At 38.3% G+C, this 22801-nt stretch overlaps 1 protein-coding gene across 1 annotated transcript in view; it reads right to left on the bottom strand.

Moving 5' to 3' along the window:
• The window catches only part of COL21A1 (collagen type XXI alpha 1 chain), a 189360-nt gene that overhangs the window by 77540 nt on the left and 89019 nt on the right, over positions 1–22801 (bottom strand). The window contains exons 11-17 of the mRNA XM_050951092.1: positions 21196–21249; positions 20971–21024; positions 15164–15217; positions 13237–13290; positions 12273–12326; positions 12139–12192; positions 7443–7496 (exon numbers count right to left, since the gene is read on the bottom strand). Coding sequence (XP_050807049.1) covers positions 7443–7496; positions 12139–12192; positions 12273–12326; positions 13237–13290; positions 15164–15217; positions 20971–21024; positions 21196–21249 — 378 coding nt within the window. The remainder of the gene's footprint in view (positions 1–7442; positions 7497–12138; positions 12193–12272; positions 12327–13236; positions 13291–15163; positions 15218–20970; positions 21025–21195; positions 21250–22801) is intronic.

The raw sequence follows: 22801 nt of genomic DNA, 5'->3' as shown, positions 1-22801 counted from the left end.
TTGGGAGGTTTGGGGGGAACCCAGCCCACCTTCTACTCCGGGTTCCAGCCCAGGGCCCTGTGGATTGCAGCTGTGTATAGTGTCTCTTGTAACAGCTCCATGACAGTTACAACTCCCTGGGATACTTCCCCATGGCCTCCTCCAAACAAACACTTTCTTTATCCTCATCACAGGACCTTCCTCCTGGTGTCTGATAACGCTTGCACTCCGTAGTCCTCCAGCAGCATAGCCTCTCACTCTCAGCTCCTTGTGCTTCTTGCTCCCAACTCCTCACACGCACTTCCTCTCCTCTAGCTCCTCCCTCCCTGACTGGAGTGAGCTCCTTTTTAAACCCAAGTGTCCTGATTAGCCTGCCTTGATTGGCTGCAAGTGTTCTAATCAGCCTGTCTCCTTAATTGATTCTAGCAGGTTCCTGATTACTCCAGTGCAGCCCCTGCTCTAGTCACTCAGGGAACAGAAAACTACTCAGCCAGTGACTAGAATATTTGCCCTCTACCAGACTCCTGTACCACACTGGCCTGGGTCTGTGACACTACATATATACTAAAGAACAGATTCACAATAATTCTGGGAAACATATATTTTAGTCTTAATTTACTAAGAGAAAAGCACCCACCCAAGACGTTATGATTCTCAAGGTGTAATCCAGGGGTCGGCAACCTTCGGCACATGGTCCATCAGGGTAATCCGCTGGCGGGTCATGAGACATTTTGTTTACATTGACTGTCTGCAGGCATGGCTCTCCCCCCCAGCTCCCAGTGGGTGCGGTTCACCATTCCCAATCAATGGGAGCTGCGGAACGTGCTGGCCGCCACTTCCTGCAGCTCCAATTGGCCAGGAACAGCAAACCGCCACTGGGAGCTTGGGGCGGTACCTGCATATGGTCAACATAAACAAAATGTCTCGCGGCCCGCCAGTGGATTACCATGATGGACCGTGTGCCGAAGGCTGCCAACCCCTGGTGTAATCTATGTTAAAAGCTCTCCACAGAAAGAGAGACATACGGAAGAGACTGTAACAGAAAAAAAAACATTTTATCTTTTGTGGTTGGTTACTAGTGTTCTTTTGTATAATGTTCCCTTTTAAACTTTCTTTAATAATGAAATAGCCATGGTTGTTAATTGTGATGATTTTGCTTGGCTTTAATCACGGTGTTTTCTAAAGTATGTAAAAGACTAAATAGTGAGAGACATACCCATAAGGTTGCTGTAAGAGAAACAATTAGTAAGAGCTGGCCTACCGATTTCTTGTTTCAGTAAACTAAATACTTTTAATAATTTTAAAAATAAAAATTATTTGGTGTCCAACAATTTTAAATAACCCCTTTCTGTCCCACATCCAGCCACAACCAGAATTAAGTCAATGTTATAACTCAAACAACACTTCCATCAGTTTAGCAGAGTAACCCCAACCATATACTTTCTAGATAAGATCTTTGTCAAAAAGAGCATTGTATAGATATACTTCTTTTAGCTTTGTCAGGTTTCATTCTATCTGCATTGTCATGACATCTTCTGAGTAACTAGTAAGTATTTCAGAATTAATATTGGATAGAGGCAGACATGAGACACTAGTGTTCGACAAATGCTTTCCAATGAAATTATATCAGTAAGATAAATGATCCTTTTTTATGCTAGTGTTAGTTTCTCCTGAATAAACTATCACCATAACATCTCAAGAGCAGCTTTATGCACTTGAAAGTTTCAGTTTCCATTATCTGACTCCTTTATTCACCATTTACATTCAGCATTAGAGCTGAATTCAATAATTCATAACAACTAATGTATTCAGTAATTTTTGCTTCTTTTTCTGATTGTGAATTATCCAAAAATGATATGCAACTTTCTCAAATTCATTTAGTATTAGAAGTTATTCACCGAATAATTTTGTTAAGTAAACCCTAGTGTTTATTTTGACTATTCAGTATAGAACATTTGAGCTGTTTTGGTTTTCCAGAATAGATAAATGTAGCTGTTGCAAAAAATCTTTATTATGAATTTTAAAATTTGCTTCTTATGAATATTCTTCAATATTCACTTACTACTCATCAAGCATTTCTGTCAGCAAATTTGTTCACTGGAAAGAAGCACAAAGTGGTTGCAACTACAGTCAAAGTAATTTGTCTAAATAGGAACTAATATCTGCAGAATTTATTTTGAGTATTCACTCAGCCCTGTTCAGAACATCTGCTGACTTGTGCGTAGATCAGTACTGGAAGTGACGTACAGTAACATGACTTCTGGAGAAGGAGAAGGTTGATCACGGGAAATATCAAAGTCTATTTTTTCAACAATCAAAAATTGTCTATAAACTTTCCTTTGCGTTTAGTGTCCCCTGGCAAATGTCCTGAAAGCAAGGAATTTTGTGAAGGCCACTGGCATACCTATGATGTGGACTGCTAATGGTTTGTCACTAACGGGCATATAAGCAAGCAGGGTTTTTTTATTTGCTATCTAAAGAAGAGCTTACCTTTAGGGCAAAATGAGACATAAGCAAGCTTCGTGGCTAGCCTGGCACTACATTTCAAGGCAGCACAGTGGTTCAAGGAGATGTTCCACTGTAGGAGAAAAAAGCTCCATGCTCTGAGATTCCACCACTTGCAGCACAGAATACGGAAGAAGCCTTGATGGCCAAAATACAAGTTCCCTACACAGAAGAGTCCTGAGATAGTAAGAGCACTGAGGAAACTTGAGAGGCATAGCAGAGATGGGGATATCTGAAAGTGGGAACATAATATGGGGGAAAACATTCTACTTGGTAGGTGGGAAGTGGAAATACCAAAATATTCTCTGTACAAGGCACCATCATATACCGGTAATTACCAACCCTGCCTGAAGTCAGGGTTTTTCCACTTTTTGCCTGCTTTTTCTCTAGCAAGTGCATTAGAGGGATATCGATTTCAAGATATGAAAGTGGAGTTTCCTTCTTGAATGATATATTTGGCAGTTCCTACAGACTGAAATTATACATGATGCAGCCAATGGCTTCTAATTTCTGATGATGAATACATTCATTCCTGCAGTATACATAATTCCCTATTGTTTGTATATAGTGATTGAGCTTTTCAAGCAAAAGATTTTTTACTTAGTAGGATTCCAGTAAGACACTCACAAACTTTTGTAGAATGATTGAAACTGGGCACACACTTGTCATACCTAGCACAGTTATCAGTTGACATTCACTTTCAAGACAATAGGTCAAACAGTGGGATTAACCAGAATTTGAGTGCTTTGTTATATTGCTACCATTGTACACAAGGAAAAATCCATATCTGAGATGCTGTGTTGTGACCCAAACATTAAGCACACTCCACCAGTTTTTGAATATTTTCAGCTGTGTATGTGTTTATAAGAAATAGGCAACTTATAGGATCTACTGTAGCTACTCCCACTGCTTAGACATGGTGCTGGTGACAGCACTACATATGCCAGGCCCAAAACAGTGCTAAAAATATCCTGATAGCATCACCCATGAGACTCAAAACTAACCTAATTAAGAGTTTTCATGCGTGGGTTTATTATGCTCTAGGAATTATTGTGGGAAAGTTCTCTAGTCTTTGTTATGCAGGAAGTCAGACTAGATGATCACAATGGTCCCTTCTGGCCTTGGAATCTATGAATCTAAACACAAGGAGAAAAGCAAAAGAGTGATCCTGCTCCCACTGAAATCAGTGACAAAACTCGCATTACCTACAACAGAAAGGTGATCAGGACCCCGTTCAGCCAAATTATATCTCTATGGTCATGATTGACTATCATTTAAACAGTTTGCCATGTTCTAATGTGGCTGTTTTTATATATCATATTTATAGGGCTGTACTGTGTTTAAATAAAGTAAAGTTAGAAGAACAACATCTGGCAAGATCTTGATCAGAGAGATACTATTCCATTGTATGCTAGCCACAACACTACATATCTTTCTATGTATACGTATTTTAATCACAGCACATAGAAAAACCTCAAATTAGCATAGTCACCCTTACAATATAATTTGAATTTGTTCAAATTCACCGTTAATAAAGATACATATACCAGTTCAATTCTTACAATGAAAAAACATTTGCAGAATGGAACATTGTCTATCTTTATAATTATTAACTGTGTTTGATTACTTACAGAAATGAGGGAATGGAAGGGACCTTGACATGTCATGTAGTGCAGTTCCATGTACTGAGGCAGAACTGTTATCTAGACAATCCCTTACAGGGGTATGTCTAACCTGTTCTCAAAAACCTCCATTGACAGAGATTCCACAACCTCCCTAGGTAAATTGTTCCAGAGTTTAACTACCCTTACAGTTAGAAAGTCTTCCCTAATGGCTAACCTAAATCCTTGTTGCTGCAATTTAAGCCCATTACTTCTTGTCCTGTCCTGAGTAGATAAAGAGAATAAGTTATCACCCTCCTCTTTATGACAACCTATTACATACTTGAAGCCTATTATCATGTCCCCCCCGCAGAGTTCTCTTCTCCAGATTAAGCATGTTTTCTAGACCTTTAACCACTTCTGTTACTCCCTAATTTGTCCACACTGACTTGAAGACAACTAACTTGTGTAATTCTTAGCTTGTTCTTTCCCTATTTGCCTCAGGTCATAACCCTTTTACACTGATGTTCACTATGTTAGTTACCTGATCACTGCTAATCTTTTTGGTGAAAACTGAAAGAAAAAAGGCATTTAACATTATGACCATTGTTGTGTTTTTGTTATCGTCTTTCCCTCCTCACTGAGTAATGGGCCTACCCTATCCTTGATGTTCCTCTTGCTTCTCATGTATTTATAAAATGTTTTCTTGTTACCCTGTATTTTGTCCCTACATGCTTGTGTTTTTATTTTTATATATTTTATATATATATATATATTCATCCTTAATAATCTGACATAATTTCCACCCTGTGGATGACTCTTGTTTTTGAGTTTCAAGTTACTGAAGACCTCCTGATCTCTTACCGTCCTTCTTTGCTCTTAATAGAGTGTCTCTAAAAACTGCCAACTCTCCTGAACTCTTTTTTTCCTTAGACTTGCTTCCCATGGGATTTTACCTACCCATTCTAAAGTTTGCTAAAGTCTGCCTTTCTAAAGTCCATTGTCTTTATTCAGCTGTTTTGCCTCCTACCCTCCCTCCTACCATTCCTTAGAATCCTCTATCATTTCATGATCACTTTCACCCACACTGCCTTCCACCTACTCCCGAGAAAGGAGGCTGATGTGACAAATCTATACGTTCTGGAGGCTTCTTTTATTTCATAAAATGGGCAGGACCAGGAGACAGCATATCTGGCTAGCTTAAGGCCCTACTAGTATTATTATGAGAAAACACACACATCACTTGGAAATACATACTTAGTTTTACAAACTACTTTTTCCTACTCAAAAATTCAGTGATTAATAAAAGCAATAATACTCCAGTGTGTGTGGTATATAGAGGATAATCACACCTCTCAGATGCTGGGGGCAGTTGGCTGTCAGCTCAGCCTCGCTTCGCAACCAAGACATGTAGCTGTAACAACTGCACCCCCTGGAAAGTGTTTATCTTGTAGCTATGGGCTGCAGTAATTTCCAAGAGCAGAAGAAAATGGTGAGATTGTACTTGTCAAAAAGCAAAGGGCTAGTCTCTATCTGGCAATGACAAGGTGGAACAGAATGAATAGGAAGGAGTAAGGATCCTATCCCCACACCCACCTTAGGGTGGCTGCACAAGGGTCAGTTATAACTGCAGCTGGCTGGAACCTGAGTGGAGAATGAGCAGACTAGCAGATGGAGCCATAGCTCTGGCCTCCTCACCCACATGTGTTTACCTGTGGCATTCACTGGTTGAGTAGGGGTGAGGGATTATGTGACATCTTTTAAACGAGTGTTGGCAAATTATTCCTCCACCAGTACAACTGAAGAGTCCAGGAGGATTGTGCCTCTCTGAGGAATTGTGCTCCCTCTGGGGTCTTATATACCATCCATTTTTGTAAGCTGCATGCACAAAGCACAATTGCACCCAAATAAATCTTTACAGCACATGACAGCACTGATGTGTCAATGCCCTGAACTTTTGGGGACATACTAATCAGCTGCCTCATTCCCATCTCTCCTATTCCACTGGACATTCCCCATCTGCTGGTGGCTGGCAGCTCCATGTCCCTGAGGGTGGCTCCTATTTCCTCTCTTGTGCTTCATGTAGCAGCTGTCCATAGAGACAGCTAGGCTGGCTACTCCTTGTTTACAGCTGTTTTCCAGGCCACCAGGCTGGGCTTTGCAATGATGAGCCAAGATATCTGTAGAGGCAGCTGAAAACATGGAAAACAGAAAAAGCCAGCTCTCTGCAAACTACCAGAAAGTGCTCGGCAAACCGTGAGTGGACAATGTTTGAGAACACTGCTTTACAGATAGATTGTATTCTATATAAAAACTAAAAAAACACCACTTTACAATTTTAGAAACTTTTGTAGTACTACAGCTAGCATCCTGAGAGATGACTTATGTTATATAGTACTGTAAACTGGTGGACAGTTTAATCAGTCAGGGAATGGAAATAAGCTTCAAGCCTATGTTGCTTTAAGGTCCTTTAATTAGACTTACTAATTTCCACTAAACAATCCTAAAAACACAGTAAGTCAACTGAAAAATACTGGGCAGCAACTCCCCAGAGACTTTCTCCACTTGATTCAGCCAGAAGGGGAGAAAACACATCCTTCCTGATTTGTTCCACTTTCTCCGTCCTTTTATGCTCTACCTTGAGCAGCCTATGGTCAGCTTGGACCAGTTAACAAGCTGCAGCACCTTTACTTTGTCAGAGGTACTGATTATGATAGCAACCAAAAGTCAATGTTAACTACAAATAATGGAATACAAAGGAAGATTTCTTGGGATTATAATGGCATTAGTAGAAGCTCCACTGTTCAGACTGTAAAAAGGCTTCTGTTCTACTCCAAGAATTTTTATTTACTTAAGAAATGTTGAGGAAAGAATTTTTGAGTTAGGACTTCCTACAAATTTAAGACTTTAACTGTTTTTTTCCAAACATGTCTAATGCTTATTTGAAAATAATTTAAAAGCAGCCAGGTTTAACTATAAACTTTCTCTCTACAACATGAATGTACTTTTATTTTAAAGTAATATATGCAATTATACCATTTAAACAAAAATGTTAACTAGAACATCAATTGTGCCTCACTATGCCTTTGTGGTGTTCTTGTGTGTAAATTATTGCAGTCTTCAAAATAATATCTAATCTATATCGAGAGAGAGAGAGAGAGAGAGAGAGAGACTGCAGAGTTGTCAAATGAAATTTGATATATATGAATGAAGACTCCACTGTCTATATATTAAAGGTAGATCTTCCTACTCCTACTTCAGAATACAGCAAACTTCTCAAACTTGGAACGGCTGACACATGAACTAAATCATTCACTAATAAAACATGCCCAATATTTCAGCAGTTAAAACACTTACAGGGTCTCCCCGATGTCCTTCTGGTCCTGTAGAACCAGGCATCCCAACTTCTCCCTTTAAAATGAAAAGTGTTAAATAGGAAATGTAGCCAAGACAAAAAAAAATTACCTTTCTGTGCAAAAAGAATAGTGAATTCAAATGGTAACACATTTTTAGATGTAAAATAATGAGACACCTATCTAGGCTCTTTTTAATACAATCTCATCAACATTAAAGTAACCATTTCAGCAGGAACTCAGCCGGCCTAACTCCTATGAAATGCCTGTTCATCCCATTCATCATTGTATGAAGCTCACCATTTCCAAATTCCCTATGAAACAGATGCCTTTTAAAGATACATTGAAACACAGAATTAAATGTCAATTCAGAATTTTATTCTTTATTTCATAAAGGTAATGTACTTTACTCAATATATGTACCATTGAAATATACAATCTGTCATTCAAACATGTAAACACATTACTTAATAACAACATTATAATGTATATTTAATTGTGCAAAACTATCCTCAATAGAAATACATTGTTAATTTTTGCGGAAAAAACACTACTGTGAAAAGTATTCCTGTTCCATCACATAACTTAAAAACAAATGACACTTGTTAAAAATATTATCCCATAGCTGGTTATATGCACATGCATACTGAAGTTCAGTCTGAAATATATTTTACTGCCAAAAACCTGTTAAACATGGCATTTCTTAATTAGAGGAATTATTAAGTGTCATTATTAGCTGCTTGTTACACCATGTAGTATGACGGGTGTTCGTATTACTGATGATGAAACTCACGTGTTCTACTAATAGTAAAAACTAGCTCTTAGGTGTTTTTTCCTTCAACTGAGGAAATGGTCTCTGTTTGCACTTAACATTAAAATGTTCAGGAAGCATTTGATTAATAAATGTTGTACCCAAATAAAATAAATAAGCTAATTCAAGGACTCCCAGCATCAAATAATTGAAAGATAAAATAATCCAAGATCCTGCATATGGGGAGGACTCCAAATGATAATCCATAGACCAATGCACTGGTGTGGAGCTTCACTAAATTCGGTAAGGTAAATTCTAAGGCTGGTTAGAGAGTAAGATTCAAAGCAGATGAAAGTTAGATACATCAGCTTCAGTATTTTCTGAAATCTCAAAAGAGTTATAGATTGAATGATCCTACCAAGAGCCACACTGAGATCAAATGAGATAAGGCGGGGGGCGGGGGGGGGGGGAGATCCAAGGTCAGGAACTAGGCTAGATCCAGAGAAGTGAAGTTTCATGACTGTGAAAGGATGCAAATAAAACAAAGCTGCCAAGAGTTCCATGAGAACTCCAAAGTTTGCTGAGGAAATGAAGTTTGAAGGACAAGGGATGATAATATAGCGTCATGACTGAGAAAAAATGTGGCAGTTGTGCAAGACAAACTATAGGATTTTAAAAGTACTGTGAAACTAATCAAACCAATGGTCATTTTGAGTTTGCATCTCTGAAATGATTATAAAAGACTACCGAACATTTTTGACTCTTGAATTTAGGCATTTTGCTCAAATATGCATCTACAAGTAAAACAAAAGCATTAAAAACCTCAAAAGTCAGATTTGCTGCTCAGAGAAAGCAAGTCACTGGTCTTTGTGCTTAAAAGTGTTTTAAAAGGGCTGCAGCAAAACCACTTCATAACAGTCTGGCCGGCTTGTGTGGTTCGGGAATAAACTGTGATTTTAATGCATGTTTAAAATCTGGGTCCAATGACAATTCCAGGCAATTCTTGAACTTTTCTTTTTTTTTTATTCAAAAGTGTAGCCTAACCACATCGCCCAGCTGAATCACATTATAAACTGTGAGGGAGAGTCCTGTGGTATTGTGCGGAAGTGACAATCCACACACCTGTTACTTCACAGCAGATCCCATAAAGCCTTATACCAATCTCATGATCATGATATTTTGATGCCTAATCTATACAGCTATGTATTGAAAAAATCCTCTTAATTTACTAGATAGCGTGCATGCTGTCTTCTGTGTCTATCTTTTAAACTGTCTTTTAAACTGGGGTAGGGACTATCTTTATTTCTGTGCTTTGTATTGTGCCAAGCACCATGTTAGTGTTAAAAATTTATATATCATAATTGCAGGTATGATTCCAGCTACCATTGTTACTAAAAGTAATCCTCTGAAAATTACTTCAAGGCACTACCAAACTATTGCACTACCAAGCTATGACCAAATAATTATGTTCTGATTCAAAACATGCATGTTATTCCTTACTAAAAACTCAGAGAAATAGAAAAAAACATTCCAGAAATGGGTGTGCATAAATAAAATATTTATACAAAGTTAAGGTATAAGAAGTTGCTGTCAATTTAAATTACAAAACCTGGGTATGCAGCAACAATTTCTTCCACATTCTTTCCCAGGACAAATGTGTTTAAGAAATTTTGTAAGAGAACAGAAAAGCTCCAGCAAAGACAGACATTTTTTAAATCCTTTGATTTTGATTACAATGGCCCCAAAATGAAATACTGCAGATGGTAAAGGGAAGCTGATAAAATGTTTGAATGAAGCAGAAATAAAAGACTGTTAACTATTTTATTCTGAAGCAATTATGGTGCAATCTCCTTCTCATACTCAATAAAAAATTAAATTTTGTGAGTGACAGGGTAAATGAGACTTCCCGCACACATATGTCAGGAATATTCTACAAAAGGAGATGAAAAAAGTGGTGACTTTTTGGGTCTGTCATACACCTATACTAGAATAGTTAATTGAAGGAAATAAAGTTAAATGTATTTTAGTCTGAATGTATATGTTTACATTTTTTTTAATCATATGATTTACTGTAAGAGTGAAGGCAGATTATATACTCTCAAAATTCATGTTTTTCAAAGACATACATTTCTTGAACAGGCCATAAACACATATAAATGTTAGAAATTTTGTGGAAAACTCTGCATCAAACAAAGTGATTAATTGGAATCCAACTCATCTTGTCATATACCAGGGATGAGAGAAAATTAGGAGACTGAGTTTCATTTGGTTCTGATAAAATGAGAGTTCTGGGATGCTACATATTTGATTTTATCACCTGGGTAGTCTCAGAAGCAGGGAAACAGCTACTTTCCATACTACAATATTCAGTATAGCTTTTCAAATGAGATTACATATTCTAGTGTGCACTCACTTTGGATACCAAATCCAAATACCTCAATGCATTTATACAAGGCAGAGTTGGGTGTTTTCTCAGATGTGTGTGAATAATCATGACTTGCATGCATCAAGGAGATTCAGACCAAAGTCAGGAGAATAGAAAAATGCTGAAAACTACATTGAATGGTGAACAAAAATATGAAATGTTTAAATACTAGAGAAATCCAAAACACTATCAGTTGCTGAAGCATGAAGTAATTTCTTAATAAACTATCATCAGAATCTTTACTAACTTTACCTAGTTTGTTCTGCTAGTGCATTTCTGAAAGGTACAGACAAATCAGAAAATAAGGACTAAACCAAGTAAGCTTATTACAGTTATGGCCCCAAAAACTTGCCAGTCTGACCTAAGATTAAGTAGATAAACTGAGTATCTTCATTATTCCCTTGTACTTCCTCCCTATAACATCTAAAAGAAATACTTCAAATAATGAGATTATCTAACTGAAAATATTTAATTATTGAAGGCAAGTTTCAAATTTTTCAAAGCCACCACTGTGCATGTATTCTCCTTGCCAAATATATTCTAAAAATAGTCTGACCACCAGTACTGTTGTAGATGATCACTTATATTCAAAGAACACAAGCGATAAGAGACAGGAACTTAAGGCAACAGGAATAAGTGCACTAGCCCCCTTGTCAATACTGGAAGGATTATTTTATAGAACTGAAATATTAAGTAGTTTATTTGACACAAACAAACTTCATTATTATCAGACACTGAAAGCCAGTTGCATATTGCATTAAAAATTGAAATGCTTAGCATCTTTCTTATTTCATCTCAGAGTAATGGAAAAACCAATAATCTAATAGGCTCGTGAACCACAGTCCCCAGTATGAAGATCAGGCTGTGTTCCTTGTACCCTCCACTATTAGGAGGCAGATATACATTTAGCTAAGTATGTGAAGAACTGGGAGCTCAACATAATAAGATGTGCTGAAGTAGTTCTCTCTGTTTCCCAAGAAACCTGCTAATTCCCATGCACTACCAACTGATGGAGGTGGATTCTTGGTGTTAAATTACTTAAACATGAGGCATATTTCAGATTTAGGGTTAGATTGTGCCCTCAAGTGTGTATGTAGTGTTGTGGGCCTTTTTCCCCCTTTCAATAGCCGTCATAATAATCAACTCTATCATTTTCCTGTACAGGAAAGAATGCTGTGAAGAATATATATGTATATCTGATGTTTTACGTTATTCACAGAGTTAGAGGAATACATTTGGAAATGGAAAGAATAAGATTAGTCCTAAGCAGTCTTTGATAACCACTAATAATAAATTCCCAAAATAGCTCTTCAGCAATTGGGCCCTGATCCAAAGCCCACTGAAACCCCAATGGCTTTGACTAACATCTACAGCAGTAGACAATTTTTATTTCCAGTTACTACCCACATAACGCATGCTAGAAAGAAGTAGACCTATAACAATGTTATGTAAGGCTTTGGCAAGTTACTGACAGTTCAAAAATAAAACACCTAAATACAATTTATTGAATGAATATGTAAATACCTTAAAGCCAGGGCTTCCAGGTGATCCATCTTTCCCATTTCTCCCAGGTTCCCCCTGTGGCAACAGGTAACATGACACTATTAGTAGTATTAACCAAGTAAATTTAAAGGCAAAACTGTCCTTATAGAACTTACAGATCGTCCTGGCATTCCTGGAAAACCTGGGTCACCTTTTTCCCCTTTAGCACCCTGGAAAAATATAAGAAACAAAAAGGAAGGAAAATGATGTTCAAATAGTATCCCCAAACTCAGTTACACAATTCCAGCACACCTAATCTGAAAATCTCACACTGTTGTTTGCTTTCTATGAAAATTTGTAATGGAATTTCCTACATATAAAAGTCTATATAAAAGACTATAGACCCTATACTGTAATCTTTACTCAGGCAAAAGGCCATTATTATTATACTGAAGTATTAAATGGGAAACACAGAAATCAAGCAACGACCCTGCTTCAAATAGCTGAGAATTTAGACAGACAAAGATCTGAAAAAAATAAGATTGTAATTTAGAATGTTTTTCCTTGTTTTAGACATGTATGCATATGTGTGATGACTGTGTTATATTGACAGACTAGAATTTGTTAGCCGGAAAAAGAGAGTTTTCAGGAGGTATCTGAATGAAGAGATCATACTGGGGCAGAGATACTGTTCTAAATCAGGGGCAGGCAACCTATACCACACGTGCCAAAGGTGGCATGAGAGCTGATTTTAAGTGGTACTCACATTATCCAGCCACCAGTCTGGGGGGCTCTGCATTTTAATTTAATTTTAAATGAAGCTTCTTAAACATTTTAAAAATCTTATTTACTTTATGTACAATAGTTTAGTTGTATATTATACATTTGTAGAAAGAGACCTTCTAAAAACGTTACAATGTATTACTGGCACACAAAACCTTAAATTAGAGTGAATAAATGAAGACTCAGCACACCACTTCTGAAAGATTGCCAACCCTTGTTCTAAACATTGACTTCAATGGAAGTATGCCTGAGAATGCACTGTAAGATTCAACCCCATGTAAATAAAAGGCATTTTACAACGTGAACAAATCAGAAAAATGCTGGCACTTCCCTTTATGATATTCAATTCACACTTGCCTTTTTTCCATAAATTCCTGGTGGTCCTTGATCTCCCTTAGGACCCCTTTCACCCTACAACAAAATAAGCATAAAGGGATTATTTTACTTTTAGAATTTGAGCTAATTATATACGGCCACAAACATGATGTATTCCAACTCACTGTTAGCTTAACAAAGAGCTGGCTGAAAAGAGGGAATCCCTTCCCATTCATTTTGTTTGCATTTTTAAGGAAAATCTCTTAGTGGGACGAAACACCAAAAACAAACATTTTCACAGAAAGGGATTTTAAGAAATGCATCTGACGAAGTGGGTATTCACCCACGAAAGCTCATGCTCCAATACGTCTGTTAGTCTATAAGGTGCCACAGGACTCTCTGTTGCTTTTAAAAAAAAATTCTCTTTCAGGAGAACTGAAACAGAACTTTTTTTGGCTTCCCAGCTGCCCTCAGGAAAAGCTCTTATCAGTTCCACAGTTCCACTCTTCCTCCCTGCTAACCGCTCGCTCCAGGAGCCAGAGAGGCAATGTGCGTCTTAGTTCCCTGGAGCTAGCGGGGGAAGGTGAGTAGGCAGAGTGGCCCATGCTTTGCTGTGTTTTGGAAAAGTCTAGTCAACTTTGTAATACATTCAGCAAAACATTTTGTTCTACTAAAGTGACATTTTCTGACATACATATTTCCAGGGATTTTCTCCTTTATCTGAGTATAATTTATAAAAGCAGTGATCTTGGAAAAATAAAATTTGTTTGTATGACTCTTATTACACACTATTATTTATCATTACAGTATTTTATATTATGAAAATGGCAACACTCTTCCAAGATCTCACTTTCGTATCTTGCATCACTTTGAATAAGCCTGTTTTAAGACAAGGCTCCTATGTTTCATCAAGGAGTATCAGATGTGAAACAGCATGAAGGTATTTAAGAAGCCAACTCAAAGAGTTCCTCCTACACAAGCATTCAGATCTTGAGCAGTCCAGGCAAACAACGCACGTTAAAACAAAGCTTAAACTTGTTCTTCATAATAATTTTAAAAACAATATTAACTGCCTATTTAATTTTAAAAGCAACAAAAAATATCCACCTCCCTTTCCATTGCTTATAAGGAGTCTTGAAGTTTTAATCTCCTCAGTGTGATAGGTACGCTTGTTTTGTTCTGCTTAGCTCTTGGAAGTCCAGGGGCTCCGTGTTGCTGGCCCCATGCTGCCCAGCATCCCTAGGGACAGCTCTCTCCGTCATTAGGGAATTTTATCCTGAGAACCCCCTGTAACATTTTGCGAACCTCCAGGGGTTCACAAACCCCAGTTTGGGAACCACTGCTCTGGGGAGATGTTCAACAACTAATAGGTTTAATGCCTGTGTTTCCAATGGGAGCTGCTGGGCACTGAGCGCTTTTGGAAATCTGGTCACTTCAATGAGATCCTAAATGGAAGTTGAAAATCTTTGAACAGTTGTGTGTGCTCCACTCTTTTGAAATCTGTCCTGAAAAGTTTAAAATAGACATTAGGAGGAGCTTTAAGGAGTAAGATCAATTGGGCAGTTGAACACACTAGCAAGAGATGTGTTTAAGAGAACTTCATTATAAAACATGTTAAATAAGAATTTTAAGGAATTAGTGCAAGAAAGTTCTTCAAAATGCTGGGGGTCAAACTGAATGACTTGAGGAATTTGAATATAATCAATTATTCCATCATTTTGACACTATTTGCAGAGAAGAGGGCTCTAAGTTTTATAAAAATCAAAATTTAAAGCAATTCATATACAACATGATCTAAAGCCTATAGAAATAAAACATTATCAGTATTAGTCTCACCTCTTATCTGTGTTTATAGATAAACTTAAACTTTACACATAAGGTAACTAAAATCACTTTTAAAAGCTATGAAAAGTAGTTATGGAATAATCCAACATGGATGGATATTTTGCAATAAGCTTTCGATTTCAACCTTTGATGCTGGCATCCCATGTAATCCAGGAAAACCAGGAAATCCACGCTCACCCTAAAACAACAAATATATTAAAATATGTATATATATAAAAAAAAATATTTTCATAACCCAGCTGATTAACAAACCAGGAAAAAACTGAAAACAAAATGGCCTGATACAAACTACTGAAGTAAATGGAGCAATTCCCACTGACTTCCCAAGGCTTTGGAGAAGACCCAGTCTGAACAACATGAGCTAGTGGTGCCAATGTTGCCAGTATTGGATAATTATTTTTAATGCTACATTAGTTCTCTTCTCAAGGCCCACTTGTACCACAATGCCTATATCGGCTCAGATAGTTAACAGTTCACATTTCTTTATGCAATTACAAAACTAAAGTTATATATTGTACATGTGAACACAAGTATGTGCATATAACCAACAGACATATGTTTACAACAATTGTATACTGCCATCACCCTTTGCATGTTGCTCATCAGCAGCTTAGAAATCTACATAGGCCTATCTTAGCCCCTAGGAATGGTCAGAGTCCTGCCCTCAATTCTGTTCATTGCTGTACCATGGGGAGCAAGTGGCATGTAGGAGGGATGCTTTCATACACATAGACCCCACTTGACACTATCAAGGATCCTGGCTGTTCATTTCCCTGCTGATCTCATCGAAACTCCACCCTAATGAAAAGGGTGAACATTTGTGAGCAGGTACAGCATTAGAGACATTTAAAAAAAAACAACAAACATATAGGCAGTTCAAATAAGCAGTTCCCTTTTTATGGAAAGAAAAACTTGATAAAAGCAATTGGCCATAAAAAAATTAAGTTGTCCACATTTCTGTGGGAAAGCATCATGAGCTTAGCTTTGTTTATGAGTTTGGTCTTCCTGTTGTCATTGCAACTGCCAGATGTCAGGATTCTCAATACTTTTGCTATTGATACTGGAGATATTTATTTGATTACTATTTTCAAGCTCACTTGAACTATTCCAACAAAGGCTAAATTGTATCTCACTGCCACCTGTGCTTAAAAAGCTAAAGAAAGATACTTTAGTTGACAGATTTTATTTTAATCAGGCAACAGAGCATTTGAACATTTACTTTCATTGCCAGTTTCCATGGCTTGTCTACTTAAATACACTGACTTTAAATTTAACAACACATTTAAATTAGTTTCAGACAAAAGAGGAGAAAATTAGAATAAATTATGCTGCCCACTTAGTGATTTTATGTAATATTTCAGGTATAAGAAAAGAAGGTATGAACAATGGAAGACACTGTCAGGGGGAGGGGGAGAGAGCTGGAGGATTCCCAACAGCTGCAGTACCCAGCATGCCCTAAAGGAAAGCAGCAGTTTGTAGGAAACACTGTACAAGCCTGGGACTCAGCATCAGGCTGTTTCTCCTTCAGGATCCTAGGCTCTGGTAGGGAGGGGATGTGGGTGTCTGGGATGGGGGGTGCACCACAAGTAGGCTCTGGGAGGGTAGGGGGTGTGGATGTCTGGCCCCCATGCTGGTTCTTGGGAGAACGGGGACAGAGAAACAGGAACTGGGTTGTTGTAGGAGTTTCCTTAATTCCCTACTGCTAGGGGAATTTTTGTGTCTGTACTGTTACAGACATAGTTGCTGATAGGTATTTTGAAATAAATTACAAAATAATTGAAACTGGCATGATTACATAGTGTTATTTTGACAAATAAAATACGCAACAATTTTCAGAATATTAAAATACTGTGCACAGAATTTTTATTTTTTTGGGGCAGAATTCCCTCAGGTGTAATTTAAATAACTGCTGTCAGCCGTGTTCCTGTAAGATGCATACTTGAGCGGCCACGCAGGAGAGATTTAAGTGCCGCCCACCAGATTAGGAGAGCATGCACAGCCAGCAGCATGTGTTCAGATGCCACTCCCCCACATTGCTCCATCCTGCAGCTGCTCCTGGGACCCTCCTGCTGGCTGTGAAGAGTATGGGGGAGACGGTGCTGTTGTGCCCCTTCCCCCCACTCCTGTAGCCCATCTCCACAGAGCAGGGGCAAGGCAGGGGACACAGCCTGGCTCAGGACTCAGAGCTGCTGCAGGGGAAGGGTGAGTGTCTTTCTTAAAGAGACAGTGCACTGCTTCTGAGATTTTCCCAGCAGTCTGCTCACAGTCTCTCTCTCTCTCCCCTTCCCTATGTATCCCATCTCCACAAAGATGGGGAGGGGAGACAACAGGGCTCAGGACAGAGCAGGAGAGCTTTCAGTGTGTGTCTTAAAGAGATAAGGCATCTCTCAGAAACTTTCCCAGCAGCTAACGCACACAGTCTCCGTGACACACAAAGTCTCTGTGTCACACTCTGTGTAAAACATACACATACAGTGTCTGTGTCAAGCTGTCGCACACCATCTGTGTCACATGCACACACTGAGTCTCACACACATAGTACCTGCGTCACACACACACACAAACACTGTCTCTGTGTCACACACACTGTGTAAAGCACACAGAGTCTCTGTCTTACACACAACCTTTTTCTCACACTCGCCTCCCAATACATATTTGTATTGTTGTTGTTACTTCTTGGTACTTCCTGCAATGCATATATATTCTCTGTAATTTTATTCTTTCAAAGTGTGTTATGTTAGTGTTTTGGCAGGTCTATGCATTTCATATTTTTTATTTCTCTTACACTTAAATTTAATTCTTTAAGTAGTGAGTTCTAAAATACCTAACTTGTCCTTGCTGGTGTAATTATCCCTACTTAACCTTTTAAAATACATTATATCTAGGCTTTTTGTTTCTATTGGTGGCGCACATCCACACATTATCTTGGTGTACACAACAAAATTTATTCCACACATGGATGGAAAAAATTAGAGGGAACATTGGCTGTCAGTGATTTGTTGCAAACTAGCCATTTGCAACAAAGTGCTTCCCTTAGAATGACTTAAACTATATGTTATTGTAGTCTGAATGCTCTTTAAACTTGTAATAAGGGATTTATGTTAAGAGATTTTGTGCCTTGTTTAGGATTTTTAGGACATACTCTATTAGGGATCATTAGTTACATTCATAAAAAATAAACCTTGATTTGGAAAAGAATTGTCACAGGCACTATTACTTTATCAGAAGGTTGTACCCATGTCCTTTAATGTTTTTCTTTAACAATCCCAGAAACTTATACCTCAGGAAGGACAACTTAAGGGGGCAATACACAGGTTATTCCAGGAATGCCCAAAACACCATGAGGGCTTGGATGTTGCTGACTCTGTGCCAATGTGATAACAACAAAGAAGAAAAGATGATAAAATGAACATTCTGAAAAGAAGCTTCATGAGATACAAGAGAACCTGTGTAAGAATCAGGTCTCTAACCAAAGGACAGGCATGAAGGAGGTCCTTGAGGACTCAATACTGTAGGTTCTGAAAAACGGAATGTGACTAAACTGGTACATGCAGCACTGTCAAGCACACTTTGAAAGAGCTAAATGCCAATCCCGACTGTTTCAGAAACAGCATATAGTCCAGAATCGTTGTTTTGAGCTGCCCCTACAGAAAACCATTTTTCATTTTGCAAAAAAGATCCTGCTAATGGAAGCTTTACTGCTTTGCATAAGAATTTCTTGCACCTATCTTGATCACTCTTTTAGTGATGCACATCCAGGCAGCATCCAGGCCATCAGCTGCAGTGACCTGGTCCGGATTTAGACCTGCAAGCCCATTCGAGAGCTTGGCAGCTACAACATCCAAGATTGCCTGGCCAGAGCCATCCTGCCACCCATGGGGAAGGTTGCCATAAACTCCTCCATCCCTGGAACCGACAGCCAACTGCGACCGGACATCGTCATCATCAACAAGGACCAGAAGAAGATCATCATGGTGGATGTCACAGTGCCATTCAAGAACAGGACCCCAGCCTTTCATGATGCCTGAGTATGGAGTTTTTGAACTTAGATCTTCTGAGTCCAATGCCACTCTCATAGATTGTTTTAAGAGATGGAACTTGAGTCCGGCATATTGTGACATTCTGGTTTGAATGAAGAACAAAAAATCATCTGCTTTGGATATGGGATTTACCCAGGCAGAAGAGGCACTTGCTCTGCTAGTCTTTAAGAAAAGATAGTCCAACACAGGACAAGCAAGACTTGAAGGCCACAGCTTCTGAGTCCACCATCTTAAAGTCATTGTACAGAGAGGTCTGTATGGCCGAGGTATATTACAGAGGGCTCTGTTCAAAATTGCCATCCAGAAGAGGATTATTCTGTCCAAGAAACTGTAAGAACAGAAGGCTGTTCTGAAATGTTTCAGAAGTTTAGAAAAAGATCGCTCACGCTAGAGATTTAAGCAGATAGGGACATTGCCAGGTTCCATCTTGCTGTCACAGGTAGTAAGAGGGAACTTGGGAAGGATCATGGTCACCCCACCCTTTATGCTCTCATGTGGGTGCACCAGATGGCTCAGGTTGCATGCAGAGTCCTTATGGACATTGCTAGTGAAAAGAATCCAGTCTCACGTGCAGGGGCAATTACAATGGGATCCACATTGACACACAATCAAAAAAGAATGGACACATACTTTACTAAAAAGCAATAAAATACAGAAAAACACAAGGAAAGGGACCTTCTTCATGAAGAAGTTGACTTAAATGTCAAGATTCATGCAGGCAGTAACTAGGCCTGTGCAGAGTCCAGGGGGCCTCTACACTGGTGCACAGTTCCACCCACACATTCACACATGACAGGATGCAGGCCCTAGTAATAACAATTTATAAGATAGTACTATCAGGTATGTCTTCCTACAAGTAAGTGTTTAAAACAGGCAGTTTTAAATATAGTCTAATTGTACATATTTAAGAGTAAAATATCTGCAGATCTTGTAAAAACAATCTTCATACTTCCATTGCCCTTGATTAAAAGTGAATGTAGCCATAATTTACATTCATTTAATTATAGATTAACTAAAACAGTCTGCAACAGAAACGCCTAGCTTTAAATTAGCCAATGTGGAAACGCCTAGAAGTGATGGGATGAAATTAAGAAATGAAAATGTAGGCTGAATATCAGGAAAACTTTCCTCATGGTGAGAACTACTCTACAGTGGAAAAAATTTCTAAGGAAAGTGGTGGAAGCCCCATGTCTTGGCACATTTCAAGCTAGGCTGGACAAAGCATGAGCAAATATATTTTAAGACACAGTCCTCCAGTGGCAGGGGAATAGACTAGATGACCTAAGAAGTCTTTTTCATCTTTAATGTCTAACTCTCTGAAATGAAAAAAAATGTCAAGAAGTGAAAGAAAGGAATACAATCACTACAGGATATTGCCCATTACTGACTGAACAGTTTTGTTTAATATGAGAGCCCCAATGAAGCAAAGCACATAAGCACATATTTAACTTGAAGCATATCAAGTGCTTTGCTGAACAGGGGCCTTAATAAGATTTAACAACCTGCTTTGCTGAATTAGGGCCCTAATAATAAGGAAATCCTAGGGGCTATCTTTGGGCCTGAAGAGAAAAAAAGAGATGGAAAAGAACAATTTCATTAATCATAGATAACCTGCTATTCAGGCATATGTCAATATCACTTTCCATCTACTATACTTTTTAAAAATGAAATTAGCAGTCACATTAAAGGTCTTAACTGATAGTATTATTGTATATACAATATTTTAAAGATGATACATCTTATTAAAAATGGAAATACTATCCTAAGTACAAAATTTCAGTTCTGACTTAATTGTCTTGGTAGTAAACCACTTTTAAACAAGTTTCATATGGAAATACCAAGGCCATTACTTGTACTAAGCAAGATTGTAAATACTGAAGTAACTTTTTACCTTTGCACCATCTCTCCCTGCTTCTCCCTTGATACCCTGCAAGCCATGGGGCCCCTAAGAGAGAAAAAAATACACACATTTAAATTTTTTTACTCATTTCTTTTACAGAAAAGGACCAGATCCTGCAAGTGCTCCACACTCTCAATGAAATAAATGGAAATAGTATGAGTACTTACAGGATTTGGCTTAGATTTCCACATTGTAGAAAAGACAAAAGGAGCTTACTTGAATCCCTGGGGATCCTGGAACACCTGGAGTTCCTGCTATTCCTTGATATCCCTAAGAAAAAAACCAAGACATTATAGCTAACTATATGCAGAAGTTTGCAAACAATTATTTAAAATATCTTAGTTACAGCAACTGAGCTGGTCACAAGGACTAAGGTTAAGGCTGCAAAACTACAACAGTTTCCATTAGAACCTCATGTTTAAGACTCATATTTCAACTTTGTGGAACTTTCACTTTTGGGGCTGAAATTTGCCATTATCTTCACTGAAGGTGAATTTTTCTCATCAGTAAGCAAAACCCCTTCAGTTGCTTTAGAATTCTTGACAAGCAAGAGTATGGAGGGGAATGTATCACACATTTTTATTTTTCCGTTGTAAAGAGACAAAAAAATATATACACGGGTCTTTTATAAGAAGCTAATCAAAAACTGGCTGAACTTTGAAACTCAAATTTGGTTATAGAAAATAAGCCTTATGGAAGAGACCCTGCTTTGCTATGTTTAAAGTAACTGCTTTTAAAATAACAATTAATAATAATAATGTTGCATTGAGCGTGTGCAGTTTGAAAATTCTGTTAAGCTGTCAACTATACACTTAAAGATAAGTGACAGGGCATGCTGGCCCTTTAAGAGCAGGGGCAGACACTGTTTCAGGGAACAAGTGACATGAGGGAAGGGGATTAGGAATAGGAATGAGAATTTAAGACAGTTTCAGTGATGGTAATCTCTGACATCCCTCACTAGCAACTGGCACTGGAGGAAGAAGAGATTACTGAAAAAATGCCCTCATGGCACTTAAGCATACTTAACAGAAAAAGGAGTTGCCCCATTAATTGGCCAGCATTTAAGTCCATGCCCCCCTCCACACACACACACACACACACACACACACAATGAAGAAGGGTTACCTGCTCCACCTAAGAAGCACTTAAGAGTAACTACTACAGTCGCTGGACCATGCCTTTCACAAAGCTTTGCCATGGGAGCAGACCTCCTGTTTAAAAGTGGCATGGTTTTTCAGGCAGCCTTTAAACATAAGCAGGGAAGGAGGAGAAGGTGAGCTTTCATTGGACTCAGCTGAAGTAACGTATGCTTCCAACATACAAAATAAGGCCATGTCTACACAAGCACTTTTGTCGGTATAACTTATGTGAAAAAAACCACTCCGCTGAGTGACATAAGTTACACTGACAGACGCGCCGATGTGGACAGTGCTACCGCTGCTCGTTGGAGGTGGTTTAATTATGTTGACGGGAGAGTTCTCTCCCACTGTCAATAGTGTCTATGCGAACAATCTTACAGCAGCACAGCTACATCAGTACAGTTGTGCCACTGTAAGTTCACCAGTATAGATATGGCCTAAGATAGAAGGAGGAGTTGTCCTCTGACAGAATAGGAAGAAAAATAAGTGGAATTTTTTTCTAACTGTAAAATGACTACTTCTACTGTAAAATTCTGGGGCTACTGGGTTTAACCCCTTCAGTTATCAGCTGAAGCAGCCAAAACTGAATCCAAGATCATATATTCTTTTGTTTAATTTAAATAGATGAATCCCATAACAATCAATCCTCCAATTCTGAGAAACTAAAAATGCTGAGAAGACAG

Source organism: Gopherus flavomarginatus, chromosome 4, assembly GCF_025201925.1.
Source record: "Gopherus flavomarginatus isolate rGopFla2 chromosome 4, rGopFla2.mat.asm, whole genome shotgun sequence".
Lineage (NCBI taxonomy): Eukaryota > Metazoa > Chordata > Testudines > Testudinidae > Gopherus > Gopherus flavomarginatus.
The sequence above is the reverse complement of the archived record's forward strand: the minus strand, read 5'-3'. Positions and strand labels throughout refer to the sequence as shown.